The sequence below is a fragment of the Chrysoperla carnea genome, chromosome 3 (genome assembly GCF_905475395.1).
Source record: "Chrysoperla carnea chromosome 3, inChrCarn1.1, whole genome shotgun sequence".
In the NCBI taxonomy this organism is placed as follows: domain Eukaryota; kingdom Metazoa; phylum Arthropoda; class Insecta; order Neuroptera; family Chrysopidae; genus Chrysoperla; species Chrysoperla carnea.
In genome coordinates this window covers 64,156,449-64,175,564 of record NC_058339.1, presented here as the reverse complement: position 1 = coordinate 64,175,564, position 19,116 = coordinate 64,156,449, and the positions used below count along the sequence as shown (strand labels likewise).

The following is a 19,116-nucleotide window of genomic DNA, read 5'->3' as shown; positions in this document are numbered from 1 at the left end:
GACTATCGGTAATTTGATTTCTACCAATAATAAAATGTGTCAAAATGGCAAACAGAAATCATTATTTTTTTTGTAAAATGTTATTAAATAATATCCAGAAAAAAGAAAAAAATAAATAAACAAGAATAAAAGAATATAAATAAATTGTTTGAACACTTGTTGATAATTCTTATTAAATATAAAATAAATAAATAAATAAAAAGGTACAATAAATAAAAAAAGTTCGTCTATAAATCACTTCGATCAAAAGTTAACTGGGAAAATATATGGTTAATAAATAAAAGTACCAATCAAAAACACAAAATTATTGAAGATATTACTAATTGAGAATTTTGTATACCACTAGTTCGATTTACATCTAGGCATATAACGAGTATGACAGTATCTAAGTAAGAGGTATTATAGATGTTACATTAAATTGCAAAAGTGACTTGTATCGTGGCTTCCATGTCTTTTAAGCTATACGAAAGTTCTTCTGTTATGTGCCTGCAGAGAATGAGGGTCAACACATGTATATAATACCCCTCACTCAGCTGAATTGCTTAACGCATGTATTCTGTCATACTCGTGATATTTATATGCCCAGATGTAAATATGTAAATCGAACTAGTGGTATAGTTTGTGCTAATTATTTTGTTTTGATCTTGAAACGCATGTAGCATAATAGCCCGCAGGCCTACGTCTAAAAACTTACAGATTACATTACCATTGAAAATTATAGAGGTGCTCTTTATAAACTCTTCGATAACTTTTTACAAAAGAAAAATCAAGGTTGATGGTCAATTTCAATCACGCAACCCGGAAAATTGTAGATTGCGCCCCCAAGATTCATAGTAATGGACTCTTCAGTTATTTTGACAGAAAAATAATCAAATACTAATGAATTTGAAGTTTGGGGCGCGATAAGCACGCCCCGCTACCGATAATTTTCGATAATCCGAAAAACCACGTTTACCTCAACCAATATAAATATATGGTTCTCGTTTTCTTCGTTATCAATTTCAAAGTTTTCAGTATTGTCTTAATTATTTAAAAAAAATACATGCAACCATCTTAGGAATGCGACTATAGCAATAAAACTTCCAATCCCAATCTTAACGTAAAATAGTTACCGTAATAGTTGTAAACACTTTCTTCTAAACTTGTCTGTAAACATCAATATCCAGAATCGTCAATATTTGAAACAATGCAACAAGTTTTACTCCTCTCAAATTACTGAATGTTTAACCAATTTTTGTATAAATCTTAAAGCTTTCTCGAAAAATTTTCAAAGACTGTTGAAGTATTTGTATAAAATAAAATAGAGAATATATTTATATGTTAAACATATAAATGTTATGATAACAAGCCTTGTTATAAATTTTATAATATAATTGTAAATAGGAAGTTGTTAAAACTTATTCAACCGTCTACAATGCAATTAAGCACTTTTATCCCTATCAAACTAACGAAGTAAAGAAAATATTTCTTATTCTATATGGTATTATTCCATCATCTGGAAATTATATTTTACTTACTTTATCATCATATCCAAACATCTTATATGTGTTGTTTCTCAATGTTATTTTATTTTAAAATACTTAACCATTACTTTGAGTTTGTTTTTCACAATTAAGTGTCATTCTATCATAATATCTTAAATGAAGTTTTTATTCATGAATTTTCTTTTGACAGAAAAAATAGATAATGTAACTTTATCAATGAATTTCAAAAAATTTCAAATGTTCATCGGCTAAACCAACTAGATACCTCTGAAAGCAGAGAATTTTTTTCTGCATAAAATTACAGGAGTTATTTTTTAATTTCGTTGAAAATCTATTTGTCAAGCGACTTCTTTTGCTATATAGGGACCCGTCAAGCATAAAGTTTATTTCACAAAATCATCTATGATCAATAAGTTGGACACAGCCTTTAAATGCTAATGTGTCCAAATATCAATGTAATTATTGTAGCAATTGGGAAAGTCCAGCTGTACTTGGACCACAATGTATAACAATCTGTAAGCTTTCGACAAATGCCTAATTTCTACATTTTTTATTTATTATATAGAATTTTGAAATTGTTACAGGAAATTTAAAGTACTACAGGCAAAATAAGAGTCACATAAACATTTCTTGAAACACTCAGTATATACCTGCAATAAAAAGTTAAAACGAAAGATGATTTTTCTAGCTACATTCCTAGAAAAGTCACATCTCATTATTGCATTATTTACAACTATAGAACATAAGAGTATTCTTTCAAAAACAATAAATTTCAAAACATATTATTTTACTTTATATCGATATCGTATTATATAATAAAATTTCTTTAATTTCCTCAATACTTTCTTATATCCGCTTTTTTACCTAAGAAAGTATGAAAAACGAAAAGAAAAAGAAAAAAACACAGCAGAATATTTACATATTTTACTATAAAAAGTTCGTACAATAATACATGTCGATATCTAAATTTCGCTGTTATTTTTCATAGAAGTTAGTATTGTGTTAGGAAACTATTTACGGTACCCCTGTTATATATTATTTGGTTTTAGTGTTCCTAACAAAGCTATGCAAAAAGGCAGATAGATTGGTTTTTGCTAATGTTAATGCTGGATACTTCTTACTGGATACTCGAAAAAATATATATTTCGCAGTTTTTAATTGTTAAAAGAATGCATAAAACAAAACCCTAGAATTATTTTAAAACTTTTATTTCAACTTGAAATATTATTTCGACGACCTTGAGTGGAAGTTCCCAAAGTGCCGTCAGAAACAAAATAGGATCTTAAACCGTAGAGCTTTTCATAGTTATGAATTTTATTTGTTACAGTCAAAGCTCTTAACCGGTCAAAAGTACTCTTAAGTGGGAAAATCTTTTGACTCCTTTTTTTTTTGAACTTTTCGAATTTTTTAAAAATACTTAAAATTGAAATTTTTTAAATCCAAGGTTCAGACGATAAAGAGATTTATGAAGAAGATTTCAACCGAATTTCAAAGGAATCGATCGATTAGAATTTGATATATGATGTCAACCACCTCGAAAAATGTAATTTCGGCAAAGTAACACGGATACTAATATTACTCACTTTGGATTAATCGGTGATCCTAGATCCATATACTATATATATACTATACAGAGCGACCAATTTGAACTTCGTTACTACAAATTACGCTGCATCGCCGAATTCTAATTTTGAAAAATCAGTTTAAGGGCATATTCTTAAGAGCCTAACCTTTAAAAATATACACACAAAAATCGATTTCTTCAAACTTCTTTACCAGAATACTGCCTTAAACTGTAAGATAATTATACCAATATTTTTTTGTTGGCCTCACAAAACATAGATAAAATAACTTCTGCCATTTTGATATTAAAATTGAATTTATTGTTACAGATCTGCTATTACAATTTTCCCTCAACGAACTGATGGCAAACATGATTATCGTATATGGAATCAACAATTAATAGCATATGCTGGATATAAACAACCCGATGGATCAATTATTGGTGATCCAGCGTATGTTGATTTTACTGATGTATGCTTGAAACTTGGTTGGAAAGGAAAGGGTACACAACAGGATGTTTTACCATTGGTATTACAAGCAAATGGCCATGATCCTGATTATTTTGATTTACCATCCGATATAGTAATGGAAGTTCCTATAACACATCCCACGTAAGTGTTCTAATAGTTCTTTCTCAGTTATTGATAAAAAAGTTTTTGATTTCGAACAGAAAATCAAAATAAAATCTTTAGTGATATTGTCTTCTGTCATGAGAAGAGTACCTACAGAGTTTTAGTATTGATATATATATCCAATATAAAGTCTCGATAATTGGGACTTAATAAAAACAGTAGGTTTTGGATTACTGGATTTGTATATAAAAATGTGCTTATTTATACAAAAGTTGTAGAGCTAAAGAAGTTATGTAAACTTTGACCTTGAGGGTTACTTTAACTTTTAAGATCACTGAAAAATGAAATTCAACTCTTAGGTATATGGTGACAGATCCTCAAAATAGAAAATTGTTTCTCATAAAAACCAACAAATTTTTTCGAGACAATTTATCGAGAATTCAATAGATTTGGTACTCTTCGATTTTTTTTCATTGTACTTTTTGTTATTGGGTCTAGCCCAATATTTGACCGTGTATTTGATTCAAAATGGCAAGCAAAATCAGATATAGAATTTCGAGTTCATTTCGAAATAATATTTCGAAAATAAATAAAATAAGTTGTTGGTTTTTTATGAGGAATAAATTTTCAAATAGTTTAGAGAGAAACAACTTTTTAAAAAATTCATGGTGTTTACCGTTAGAATCACACTCACTCACGACTTATTTAAAAAAAAAAATTATTCCCTCTTGTTTCTTGTTTGTGTTTTATGAAAAGAAAAGTGAACGAACGAATCAATTATAAACTTTAATATTTAAAATATTTCATTTTAATATGATTGATTGATATGTAAAACACAAAATTTATGATGAATATCTTATTTCGTGTAATCGTTAGTTAAAATACTGTTTTTTTTGTACATTAATAAACTTTCAAATTCAGTCAACGTTTTAGTTAAGAAGCTGGTGGCTTTTAAAAATAAACTTTTAACGACTAAATTGGCTACTGCAGATTTTTTAAACAAGATGTGGAAATATGCGGTTTAAGGCCAGACCGATAGCTTCTTGTTGCTTCGATCAAGTGGAGTAAAATTTATTCATCAGTATTTACATTTTACTCATGCTATAGAATATGTAACTCACAAATTCCTCCCAGCAAAATAAAAACCCCGCAACCGACGAATTTCCAATTTTGAGGTCTCATTCTAAAATCAATACACCGAGATAAATAATAATAATAATGGCGTTTTACCTCCGTTTTTCTGACATATGCCTATAACAGAGGCCACCCACATCATTATTTGTTAATATTTATTTATTTAACTCCATCCGTATATACAATTACATTTTATGATGTAGATGGAATCGGTTACTTCGTTCTTATCCAAGCGACGACAATGTGATCGATTCTATCGTACCCATTAATTTTAATTGTACACACTGCTACTGCCTGGATTCGAACCCGCAACCTTCCAGTCAGTAGCCAAACGGTCAAAATCCAACGCCTTAGACCGCTCGACCACTGAGCCTCCGAGATAAAAATTAGACATGATAAACTCTACAAATTTCAATTTTACCTACATTCGAGAAGGTACAAATTTCAAGTAGAATTATCCGGTATCATATACGCGTTTTACTTTTTTTTAATATTGCTACTAACTTTATTAAAACATCGTAAAACGTTAAGTATTCGATTTCATTTTTGGGACAAAAATAATTTGTTTCTATCAAGTAATTTACAAATGATTTTCACAGTTTCTTGATTTTCTATTTATTTAAAACAAAAGTCTACAATAAAATAAATAACGTTGGAGCAAGTAAAAAATCTATTTTAAAATTAATTTCTTATAATAATTAATAATAATTTAATAATAATTAACTTTCTTAAACTTTTAAACTCGTTAATCATGCAACATTATAATTTTTATCATAATTAATATTTTCGTTATACCATGTAGGTATAAAAAATTGAATAATTCTCTTTGAATTTTTGTGTGTCGAGAGCAAATTTAATTTGATTTTACGAAACCATTAACTTCTTATATCGATTAACACTTGTATTTGATTATTTTTTGATTACCTACCATATTTAATATTCAATTAGTTGTCTAAAAAAAATAATTCCCTATGAAAACTTTGATTTGTTGATAAATTACTTAATAGTATACTAGATATAGGTTCTTTAAATATCAAAATAAACAGCGGGTACTTCGGCATTTTCCTACATCGAGTATATCTTTGTAACTTCCTATTCCAATAATTAAAGAAATAAGATTTTAATAAAAACATAGTTGAAACCAAATATTTTTGGGTTGTAGAGGGTCATAAGACGATATATACTTCTTACGAAAGGTTTAACAATACAAACTCGGCATGGGAAGGTTCTAGTAAATCATCCTGTATAATGAAATCAATCATTAAAATAATATAGAGTGGAAGAAAAATAATATACCAATGTTTTCGAGTTTCCGATAGAAAATTACCTAATGCAATCAGCTCGAAAAATAAAATAGGAAATTTTACGATATCTTTACTTTAGATGTGTTCATAATGAAAAAAGCTATATGACTTTTTGAAGGGGAAAAATTGTTTTTCCAGATGTATGTCGTTGAGAATTTTGCAGTAAAAATTATCTTGTGTTGTAAAATAAATATCGCATGCAACGTAAAAATGGATTTCTTTCACTTCCGGATAAAATATCGCGGAAACTTCATGACATGGAACAATCCTGTACAATTAAAACTTTCTTATTTAAAAAAAAGGAAATTTTCTGACCGTCTTCGTCGCACGTCGATATTTCAATTTAAATAGTTTTAAATGGAATACACTATTAATGTTGCTTATTAAAATTGAATATAATGTTGGAATTAGGTTTTCACTATCACAACATTTAAATTCTATAAACTGTCAATTTAATTGAAAGGAAATTGGGTTTCTTTTCCATTGAATTAAATTCATTAAACAACTTTTTTATGTTATCAACCTACATTGAAAAATAGAATTTCTTGACAGAATAATTTTTTTAACCTTTTTGAATATTTTTGGAGCGAAAATAATATTATTGGAGCGAAAAGAAATTTACTTAAGATCAGAAAAATTATCAAATACCTACTTTTTTTTTTACTGAAATTTTCCATCCTTTTAATATGCAAAAAATATTCTTCTGCCAAAAAAAACCATTTTTTAACAAAAATCGAATCGAAAAACTAAAAAAAAATTTTTGATGCATAAATTCATGCTCCTTGGCACAGTATTGTCGTACTTAGTCCAACTTCATATAAAAAAAATCAAGCCTTTTATCCAAAATTGCCCTGGCGCTCGTACATCCTTAATAATAAATATTATTTTATTAAACTTTTTTTTTCACAGTTTAAAAATTTTTGAAGAGATGAAGCTACGTTGGTTTTGTGTACCAGCCGTATCTGGTATGATGTTCGATTGTGGTGGTATTGAATTCACAGCAGCACCATTTAATGGCTGGTACATGAGCTCAGAAATTGGATGCCGTAATTTCTGTGATGTTCAGCGGTATAATTTACTTGAAAAAATTGCAAAAGGAATGGGTTTGGACACTCGTACACCGGTCACATTATGGAAAGATAAGGCAATGGTTGAATGTAATGTTGCTGTGTTACATAGTTTCCAAAAAGGAAACGTAACAATTGTAGATCATCATACCGCATCCGAATCCTTTATGAAACATTACGAAAATGAATTACGTTTACGTAGCGGTTGTCCAGCTGATTGGGTATGGGTTGTACCACCAATATCTGGATCTGCCACGCCAGTATTTCATCAAGAAATGGCCATGTATCATCTAAAGCCTAGTTATGAATATCAGGTAGATATAGAAATCAATATTTACTAACCTATTAATCAAGAATACTTATAGAGCATTAAGGGGTTATATCCAGTTATGAGCACATTTTTTAAAAATTTTTTTTTTGGGAACACCATCTATTTTACATAAAAATAAAAAATGTATACAAATAGGACATTTCTTCAATATCAAGATAGTACTGCTCCTATAGGCGATCTCCAGGAGGTCCTCCAAAAATACGTTTCCGGCAGTGAGCCCCATATCTCTGATTTGGATTATTTAAAATGAAAAAGTCCAGAATTTTTTTTTGTTTTTGATGCGTCTATCTTTATGAATCGATTCTTTGAAAATTGTAACTATAACCCCTTAAATTTCTAATTTATATTTTTTATTTTATGTTTTATACTTAGAACATTATTTATATATACCTTCATTTCTGATTAAAATTGGTGAAATTATACCAAGAAACAATGTGAAGAGAAAAATAATCAATTTTTTTACCTCGTTTCGAATAACTTCACCAAACAATTTCGTATTCATTACGTTTTTCTCATCGTGCATTCTTTGTGTGGTTGGATAAGTAATATGTGGCACTCCCTAATAAAAAATATGGCTTTGCGTTGCCCATCGTTTAAATTTGCCACTGATTGTATAGCTGAATGTTTCAAAAGATACTATTTTCAGCACGGACTCCTGACTTTATTGTCTAGCTTCTATCAATTTTCTTATATAAGGCTGTTCTGTATACATTTTTGATTGGCGTGAAACATTATAATTTTCTTAAGAATCCTCTTAAATTGGTGGAATAAAAAATTTATAAAGAAAAGCGGTTTTCCAGATATAAGAATGGTTAAAGAACAGATTTTATTTTTGTATGTTTTTCTTCATCAATTAACAAGATACAATAATAATTTTTAAATTTTTTTGTGGTACAATATGAGATTATTCGCTTCTATCGTTTTTAATATCGACGAAATTCAATTGAATACTTAAAATTTTTGTATTTGTGTGCTTTTCTTCACTTCTAAAAAAATAAAATATATGCATCGTAATGAAGCTTTCTGTATACTGCAGTACATAAAATTTCCTCGCTAATTAAAATGTACACAATTTTGAACAATATAAAATGAGCGTCATATGCGATGACATAACATACATAAAATCTGTTATGTTATGTTATTTCCGGTATGGGTGAGTATACAATTTAGAAAAAAATACAAAACTATCTTCGATGTTTAAAAGACTCCGGGCTATGTCACATGTTATTCGTAGATAGCATATTTAGCAATATTTACTTCTATTTTTTTTCATATGTGCTAACACTGTATATTTTGTCAACGAAGTTTTTTTGTAAAAATCGCTAATTAAAAAAATAATTAGAATTTTTCTAGCAACATGCAGAAACATTATCATACAGAGTTGTTATCAGAAATAGCGATAATATGAAAGTACTGTTGCCGTGCAAATGCGGAAACAGCAAAAATCTCAAACGAGATTAATGTAATATATACTTAATATTTCGTAACGCAGGAGCTGTGTTAGCTAAGCAAATTCCCTCAGATATTGAGAAAAGAGAAAATCACAAGAGTACTTTTTTGCTTAAATCATCCAAAAATACAAAAATAATTTTATTTTGAAAATATACAAAATTTTGTACGTAGCGCAAACCAACTCCCCCCATTCTTATCTGTCGATTTTTCTCATTAACAAACTAGACCTTTCAAATATCAAGACCCTTCTTGATATCAAATTTTATTCAACACATACAGACACATAAACGTATGGATACATATATATTTACATATATATATAATATATATATATTGTGCCGCATTTAAGATAAAGACACCGTCATATTTTCGTTATTTATAGGAATATCGATTTCAAATTTTGCTCAGTCATGCACAGGGTGATGGGTGACATTTTTTAAGATATTTAATCGAAATCAGAACTTTACACTCAGTTTACTACAAATTGACAAATAAATAGAGCCTATTCTTAATATTTTGCCTAGCGTCAGAGATGGTCAGAGGTATCGAAAAAAAAACTATTTAAAAAGTTGCTTAGAATATTTTTTATACACTGTAAAAAGCCAATATTTTGTTAAAAAGTTTTGTAGGAAGAATGAAATGTAGAATTGAAAAATTCAAGATTATTCAACGGTTTTGCTAACAAAGTAGAAAAATTTATTTTGTGTCTATAACATGAAAAAAAGTTTAAAATCTTTAATTGAAATTTTGTTAGATAGAAAGTATACATTTAAATAAAATTCTACCAGTCGAATTCCTCTGTGAATACAAATACAATTACCTTTTTCGAATATAATAGAAAACGATGTATATAATAAATCTCGAACCGCTATTATATTTATATGAAGTTTATAGTTTAAAAATTAAATCAATGTTTATTTTATAGGAAAAGGCGTGGTTGTGTCATGTATGGAAGAAAGGGCGTGAAATAGGATTGTGTAAAAAAACTCAACGAAAATTCCACTTTAAGCAAATTGCTAGGTATACATTAAATTAATATTGAATTTATTAAATTTTTCAAAAAAATACAATGTGTATCTTTAAATTTCAGAGCTGTTAAATTTACATCCAAATTATTTGGAAGAGCGCTATCACGAAGAATTAAGGCCACTGTTTTATATGCCACGGAAACTGGCAAATCTGAAGCATATGCTAAGAAATTAGGTGAAATATTTGGTCATGCATTTAATGCTGAAGTTCATAATATGTCTGATTACGACATATCAAGCATTGAACACGAAGCATTATTACTTGTAGTAACATCCACGTTTGGTAATGGTGATCCACCAGAAAATGGAGAAACTTTTGCACAAAATTTGTATACATTAAAATGTAATGAATCAAATTTAGAAAATGGTGATCATAAGTTAAGGTAAGATTTTATTCGATAAAATTCACATACGAAAACGAAGGGATAAATTAGCCGTTTAATTAACAGCCTAGCCTTTTTTACTAAACATAGGCCGTTCATACAATAAATGACTTATAATAAAAAATTATTAAATTTCGTGTATGTGTGTGTGTGTGTGTGTGTTTTGTTTTAAATAGAAGTTAGGAAACTCAATTTGGATCATCCTTTATTTAAATATTTGAAGAAAAAAAACGGAGGGACTTCAAACCTTTCCATTTTTTATCATAACTTTCAATTTAATATATATTTCAACTTAATTTTAGTATGGCATCTTCAAAATCATTTATCAAAGCAAATAGTCAAACTGACATGGGTGCAAAAAAACATTTAGACAGATTGGATTCATTACGAGGATCGCTAAGCGATAATTTTGCTGAAGAAATATTTGGACCACTAAGTAATGTTAGGTAAGTTTCTGAAACATTCAAAATTAAAATTACTTGATTTGATTTTTATTTTTGTTAAATTTTAGATTTGCAGTGTTTGCTCTTGGATCAAGTGCATATCCCAATTTTTGTGCATTTGGAAAATATGTAGATAATATTTTAGGCGAATTAGGTGGAGAACGTTTATTGAAAATGGCTACTGGAGATGAAATGTGTGGTCAAGATCAAGCATTTAAAAAATGGGCACCAGAAGCTTTTAAAGTATGTAAAACTGAGTTAGTCGCTAATGATTTCTATATTGATCTACAAATGTAATTGCTTGTAAAAATCGGTAAATTGTGAGTCGGGCTTACGTGAAGTGGATTTCGTCACTTATAAAATAATAAAATACGATTCTGTTAGGAGTGTAAAAAGCTTTTTTTTCAGAGGGATTCCGAAGATTTATTGAAAAATACCCTTCTAATCGTCAATTTAGCTGAAATTTTATGATTTGAAATTCTAAATACTCTAAATTGTGCACATAAAATTTGATTGATTTTGTGATGTATCAAGTTTTCAAGGAATCTATGAAAAAATTCCTGCGGAGTATTATGAGTTTAGTCCATTTAGTCATAGTCCATTCGTATATGATTTTAGTCCATATCTTAGAAATCACTCGTCAAAAAGACCCGATGTTATTTTTGTCGATATTACTATATAACTTTAGAAAATGGTTTTTTATTAAAATCAGAGTTAAACAATGTTGCCAATAATTTTTCGATTTTTAATTTATTTAATTAATTAAATTTTTTTATTTTAGGTGGCATGTGAAACATTCTGTTTGGATGATGATGATACATTCTTAGATGCGACAAGAGAATTAGCTTCAGAAGCTTTGACTGTATCAAATACACGATTCCATGAAACTGAAAAAGTTGATTTAGTAACATCATTAGCTAATTGTCACAGTCGTAATGTTTCTGTTTGTAAATTGTTGAAAAAAAGTAATCCACATGGAGAACATTCTACCTCGCGAGCAACCTTGCTTATACAACTCGAGAGTGATTTACATTATTTACCTGGCGACCATGTTGGTGTATTCCCTTGTAATCGATCAAATATTGTTGAGGGTGTATTGAAAAGGCTGCAAGGTGTTGCTGATTTTGATACGACTTTAGAATTACAAGTACTTAAGGAAAGTCATACTCCAAATGGTAAGTAAAAATTTCACTATAGACTTAAACTAAATTAATCAAGCAACATATTTTCCCAGCTTACTTCTTATTAAACCTCATGTCGATTTCATGTCCCATTCTCGGAGGATTTTTACCGTTTCCTTTTTTACACCCTTCCAACCAAACATTACTGTTACAAAAATTATTAATAAGAGCCTTCGCGCGAAATCTTGTGCCTTTTCTTTAATCATCGGTCTAATTACCGAAATGTTTTTGTTACGAAGTTGCTTGACCCATGTCAGCAAACCTTGTTCAAGTTCAGGATATTTTGATAAATGTACACGTTTTAGTTTTCCTTGTCCTTCAGAACATTGTGATTGAATTTTATCTTTATTCTGAATTATTCTACAAAGAGTAGATTTTGGCACACTAAATTCAACACAGACTTCATCGCGTGTCTTCACACTTTCATAAACGGATATTAACTTCAGTTTTGCACGTACTGATAACGATTTGAGCCTTCGTAATGGCATTTTTCTAATAAACATCCGTATGATAATAAAGCAAAACTAAAACTGATGGTCATTAAAAATTAATTAAGTGGGGAATTTGCGGGTAGAATAAGAATAAGTAATATGAATATAAATAAAACGATGTTATCTCAGTTCTCAGTTTGCATATAAAATTCACTCGCTGTCTCAGCTAGAGAGGCGATAAACTATGGCGATAAAATCGAAAGATCGAATCCCAGATATAGAGATTTGCTTCGTCCAACTTACAGAGGTAATTCAGTGCCAAAGTGTTGGGATCTCAGCATGAGTTTGAGTTACAGTTATGGAAGTTTCTCACTTTACCAAGTTTCACTATGTATATCTCTAGAAGCATTCATAAAAATATACATTCATATATAAACCATCGCAAAGTGAATACAAACCATTCATTTTGCTATGTTGGATACCCATTCGATACTTGTCTAGGTTTATTATTGTTTTGTGTTCTCGGCGAAGTTCAAACTCAAAATCAGTGGCATTCCTTCATATCTAAAATTTATCTTAAAAATTATAAAATTGTTAGACCTATTACATAATATCATAGTAATTGTAGAATTTATTTGCAAATATAATCGATTTATTTATAGGTGTTGTGAAAACATGGGAACCACATGATAGAATACCAGCTTGTTCGTTACGAGATTTATTCACAAGATTTTTAGATTTAACAACACCACCAACAACAAACCTTTTGCAATATTTTGCATCTATAGCTACAGATAAAGAAGATCAAGAAAGATTAACTACCTTATCAACTGTAAGCATAAAATATTTTTACTATCTTTTTTTAGAATTAAGCTTTTATTAAGCTTTTAAAGGTTTCTTGGAAAGGTACCTATCCTTTTAGAAAGAGTTTTAGTACGTTAGGTCCGAGTGTTGATTGAGAGGTGACGGAAAGAAGTCTTTTGTAGATGCAGATGCAGTGGGTAACGCACGTTTATGCATGTTTATTTCTGTAAAGTCTCAGTTTGTACTTTGAATTTGGATGCAGTCACCGTGACAGACAGCAACACTATATAGAGTTTACAGAGCCCACTCTACACAAACCTGCATTATCCATTGCGTCACATTACTTCACCCAGCTGCGTCTCAATGTACGCTTGGCCTAAATAGCTACTAATTGAGCATTGCAAGTACTTTTAATTCAAAAAAAAAGAATGAGCAACTCATAAGACGTAATTCTACTCTAATATATCATTTTTGTAGGATTCTGCTGCTTATGAAGATTGGAGACATTGGAGATTCCCACATTTATTAGAAGTATTAGAAGAATTTCCATCAGTAAATCCTAATGCGGCACTTTTAGTTGCACAACTAAGCATATTACAACCACGATTCTATTCGATATCATCTAGTCCTGATATATGCAAAGGTCAAATACATTTAACTGTAGCTGTAGTTACATACCGAACGGAAGGTAATATTCTGAAATCGTTTTAATATTTTTAAAACTAACAGAAATTTATTTTCTAGATGGACAAGGTCCCGTTCATTATGGTGTTTGTTCAAATTATTTACAAGATGTTCCAGAAACTGAGGGTGTTTATATTTTCCATAGAAGGTAAATTGTCATACAAGGTTGTGCAAAGGGAATCACTCTTTTGAATTTTGGTTCTTATCCTATAGACCACAAGCCCATGCTGAAAGTTTTCGGGTGAAATGTTGAAATAGCGTCTATAAGTAAAAGTAAGTTTATGCACCATGGCGTTAGTTTTGCGCAGTACAGGTGAGAATATGAATGCCACATCCCTTGGTGTCTCACAAGTACAGTAATAAATTCGGTAAATTTTCGAAGCCCTGCGTGTTTATTTCTGTACGGAAGCAGGGTTAATATCCAGCAACGCCGTATATATTTGTTGGAGCAGGGGTGAGACACCAAGGAGTGTAACATTAATCTCACTTGTACTGTTCTGCACCACGCAAAAATGACGCCATGGTGCTTAAACTTACTTTTACATATAGGATCTTTTTCAACATGTTTCTTGGTGGGTCATTTCACCCCAAAAATTTCAGCATAGGCTTGTCTACTAACCGTCCGTCGATTTTCATAACTTTTCTTAATATTTTGACTTATTTTTGAAGCCGAAACATTTTGAGAGTAAACAGTTAAACATCCTACTCTTTAGCCAGTTGGTGCTTAACTAGCTTTAACACCATTCTTAGCAGTAGGACGCTCCATTTTTCGAATTTTTTAATAGATTTACGTAAACGAAAAGAAGCAAATACATAAATATGAGTCTCTTGCAAAACTAAAAGCATATTTGTACAGAACAATTCTTTGTACCACAATATACTTATGTTCCATAAAAAAACAAAATATTATCATTAAATATTTCATTTTAGTGCACCAAGTTTCCATATGCCTGAATTATCAAAACCATTAATATTGGTGGGTCCAGGTACTGGAATTGCTCCATTTAGAGGATTCTGGCAGCAAAGACTGCATCATATTGTAAATGAGAAAAAGACAAATGTTGGACGAATGTGGCTGTTCTTTGGATGCAGACTACGTGCGTTAGATTTATATAAGGAAGAAAAAGAAGAAATGATTCAACAAGGAGTATTGCAACGCGTATTCTTAGCGTTGTCCAGAGAAAAAAATATACCAAAGGTATCTCTATAATATTTGATTTTAATACGACAATTCGTGTCTAAACTAATCAGTATAAATTCAAATAAAATATTTTTATAATTTCAATCCTTTTTATAGACCTATGTACAAGATTTAGCTTTGGCGGAGGCTAAGGAAGTGTATAAAATATTGGTGGTTGAAAAAGGACATTTTTATGTTTGTGGAGATTGTACAATGGCAGAGCATGTGTATCAAACATTGAAAAAAATTATTCAACAATGTGGACATATGAGTGATGAAGAATGTGAAACTTATATGCTTAAACTTCGAGTAAGTAAAGACAATTATGTTATAACGGTTCGTAGATCATGACCGCAGAGCTATTCGAAGAGCACAGAGAATGAAGAATAAAATTCAAAGAAGAAACTTTGACGATATTTTTTTTGCTCCGGTTAACCATTAACGAGATAAGGGTTTGTTAAGTATTTTAATTTATATTGAAATTTCTCTTCACAACAAATCAAATTCGATATTTTTGAACATCAATCGCTTATACCACCCCTTGGGGCAACTGTAGAAACCATGGCAGTTAAATTTTGAAAAATATTACAGTAACGTTAAATTTAACAAAAAATTTGAAGATTATGGCCCAAAATTAATGAGATTGCATACTTTATTTATTAAAATAGGATAAAATTTGGCCATAATAGAGCAAAATCAAATTTTTTGGATTTTAATGACGTCATAGTGTATAAAAAATCAATTTTTTGGATATCTTGGCCAAATTTTGTTCGATTCGAATGAAATTTTTTTTGAAACAAACTAACTTTGGGTCGAATTTCCCATTTTCTGTGTTAGCAAGTCGCCTATTCCACTCTTTGGGACTCATATGGAAACCATAGTAATTAAATTTTGAAAAATATGGCAGTAACGTTAAATTTTACCAAAAATTTAAAAATTATGGCCTAAAATTAGTGAGATTACATACTTGGTTTATTAAAATAGGATAAAATTTGGGTGTGATAGTGCAAAATCAAATTTTTTGGATTTTAATGACGTCATAGAGTATAAAAATCAATTTTTGGGATATCTTGAACAAATTTTGTTCGATTTGAATGAAATTTTTTTTAAACATACTAACTTTGGGTCGTTCTTTCCATTTTCGTGCTAGGAAGTCGCTTATATCACTCCTTGGAGTAATATTGCAGTAACGTAAAATTTGGATCATTATCTACTAATTTAGTTTTTTCTATTACTGGTGTGCCACCTGAAACACTAATTAATCCAAAAACCGATCTTGTGGATATTACCTTAAAACCCCACTACGGTGTTTATGAACGAGCTCGATTTTAATATTCATTAAAACTCAAAATTAATCAATTTTTTTTTTTTCATTACCAGGATGAAAATCGATATCATGAAGACATTTTTGGAATTACTCTACGTACAGCAGAAGTACATAATAAATCACGTGAATCTGCACGAATTCGTATGGCATCAGAACCATAACACTAAACGACATCATATATCCGATTCTAAATTAATACTAGATATGAAAATTTTTAAACTATATGCTAATAAATCATTTTAACTATTAAGCTCATTAAAAGTATGAAATAATTTATTCTTAATGGCGAGTTCAATTAATTGCAAATATTTTAATTTTTATTGCTCAGCTGAAAAAAAAAAATTTGGGCCTTAAAATCACTCTTTGATTATTAGATTATTCTTTACCAGTTTGTGCTTTTGAAACATCCTACAAAGAATCTCTACAATTAGAGTCTGGTCACGGTGATTGGTGCGCCATATGTACCTCTCTCTAACACTTTAGTTAAAAATGGCAATTTTAGGTCGTGTCCAGATTCTAATTATTGCAGTTTCTTTAATATTACATGCGAAGAACCAATGGCAAACCATTTTAAAAAAATCATTTGGAACAATCGTTGATAATATTAACACTTACAAGGGTAGCTGACTCTCTGGCAATTATCCAGAGACTTGGATATTCGTTTTTTTTATTGGGAATTCACAAACAAAAACTGCAAATCTACCTATAGGACTGCAGAAATATAATTCTACCTTACATATCCACGTTAAATGAATTCGCTATTAAGATTCTTGTTAAAAATTCAATCTTTAAAAAAATGTTTGTCCAATTGCAATTTTAATCACGTTTTAAAATAAATAAAAATATATTATGTATTTGAAAAATGTTTAACCAATTTTAACCAAAAAAAAAGGAAGTTTTACTAGGCTTAGAACATTAATTCTTATTAAAACAAATTTAAAATGGTACTAACACAAATTATATATTATATTGATTGACATCATAATAAAATATTTTTGTCATTTTTAACATATCTTAAATAAAAGGCTGTCTTTACTCTTCAATCTATTTACAGAGTTTATATTTCATTGTACCAAAATCATTAGTACCTAACTACATAATTACCCAATAACCGAGAACCAATTCAAATGAGATCGAAAATTTAGTCCCATTCAATAAGAATATTTAATCATGCACAATAAAAATTACCTGTTAAAAAACTGATGGAAATTCGAAAAATAGGTAAGTATGGGTCAGAATTGAACCGGATTCCAGATTGTGCATATTATTAACACGTATTAAAACGCGCAGATGAAATTAAAGATGATTTTAAAGAAATAGACCGAAAAAATGTTGTGTAATAGTATCCCATTTTTGAACGCCAGGACTTAAAACTTCAAAACCTAACCAACTCATCTACTGTCGACAGACTCAACCCAACCAACTCAAAGTACAGCAATACTCGGAGTTTATAATATTTTCGGTCTTTTTTTTTTAAAGCATTAGAAGCTTTTCTTTATGAAAAACGCAAAACAAATTGGCTGTCAAAATTATTCCATTAAGCTATGTAAGAGTAAGAAGGGCACAACTATAATTTTCAGTTGAATTTTCCGGAAACTGAATCGCCATAAAAAATTTTCCTTTCAGATATGTATTTATTAAATAATAATGTGTTATTCTATAAAATGTGATGAAAAACTTTTTAAATTTATTTCTAATACCTTAAGAGAAAGGAATCTTAACTACAAAGAAAATGAGGGAAACGGTATTTTTGAATCCGATTCAATCCATTCTCCAGTCTCGGTTATTGGCTGTACTTTAAATATTTATAATTAATGAAGAGAAATAGTTAAATAAATAAAAGAAAATAATTTTACTTAAAAACTTATAAACCTGGGAAAAATAAAACATAAAGCGCTGACCACGACGTGTAGTTATTGAAAAAAGTTTCCAGGGTGATACAATTGTATGAATATGTTCATTTTTCAGCAAAAAAGGACAAAATCCCCTGATAAAAAACGAAATCGTTATGTATATGTTATTTAAAATAACGATTTAAATACTAAATGTCTATGATAAGAAAAGTCATGACTTGACCTAGACGTTAAAAGCGACCTTAAATAAAATAAATAAATTTAAAAAAAGTCATGACTGTCTTATGAAAAAATGTAGAAAATAGTAACCGTATGGTTTGAAAAGTTTTATTACGGTTTTTTAACATTGTGATCAGCAAAAGATTCCTGCAAGAATACATATGTTACCCAGAGTTGTAGTTTTTCAGCGTACAGCTAGTACTGTTTCATTTATAGAACTTTCATTAAAATGTTTGAAAAATAAAATACTTCAACATACAAGAGTGTCTCAGTTTCATTCATTTCCTGTTTATATTAGAAATTTGAAACTAAATTAATTAGAATAAATTAACGAAAACTGAAAATTGGTTATTCGAAATTCACATTACATACTGATGCAGGAAAAGCTCTCATTACAAACAAAATTCAGCACTAATTTACTGGTATTTCAATTTCTTGTAGTTTAACTAAATATCGTCCTATCAGCCATTTTCATCTAGATTCGATTACAAATTGGGGGGAAAATATAAGCTTCAAAAATTGAAATAATTATCAGGTTGTTTTTTGGCAAGACTGCATCTCGATACATGACAGAGAGACAACCTTGGATCGGAGGAGAGATATACATCACTCAACATTTGTGAGTTTTCTGAAAGGTAGATGAACGAAGTTTGGTGTAAAATTTCAGATAAGTTAG

The 19,116-nt window shown here is 29.6% G+C and overlaps 1 protein-coding gene across 1 annotated transcript in view; it reads left to right on the top strand.

Annotated features, from left to right (window-relative positions):
* The window catches only part of LOC123296845 (nitric oxide synthase, salivary gland), a 240,472-nt gene extending 223,287 nt beyond the window's left edge, over window positions 1-17,185 (top strand). Inside the window, exons 5-17 of the mRNA XM_044878519.1 lie at window positions 3,377-3,658; window positions 6,967-7,438; window positions 9,833-9,927; window positions 9,998-10,318; window positions 10,621-10,764; window positions 10,830-11,004; window positions 11,543-11,936; window positions 13,036-13,205; window positions 13,655-13,865; window positions 13,922-14,009; window positions 14,792-15,059; window positions 15,159-15,350; window positions 16,422-17,185. Coding sequence (XP_044734454.1) covers window positions 3,377-3,658; window positions 6,967-7,438; window positions 9,833-9,927; window positions 9,998-10,318; window positions 10,621-10,764; window positions 10,830-11,004; window positions 11,543-11,936; window positions 13,036-13,205; window positions 13,655-13,865; window positions 13,922-14,009; window positions 14,792-15,059; window positions 15,159-15,350; window positions 16,422-16,529 — 2,920 coding nt within the window. The 3' untranslated portion in view covers window positions 16,530-17,185. The remainder of the gene's footprint in view (window positions 1-3,376; window positions 3,659-6,966; window positions 7,439-9,832; window positions 9,928-9,997; window positions 10,319-10,620; window positions 10,765-10,829; window positions 11,005-11,542; window positions 11,937-13,035; window positions 13,206-13,654; window positions 13,866-13,921; window positions 14,010-14,791; window positions 15,060-15,158; window positions 15,351-16,421) is intronic.
* Window positions 17,186-19,116: the final 1,931 nt, after the last annotated feature.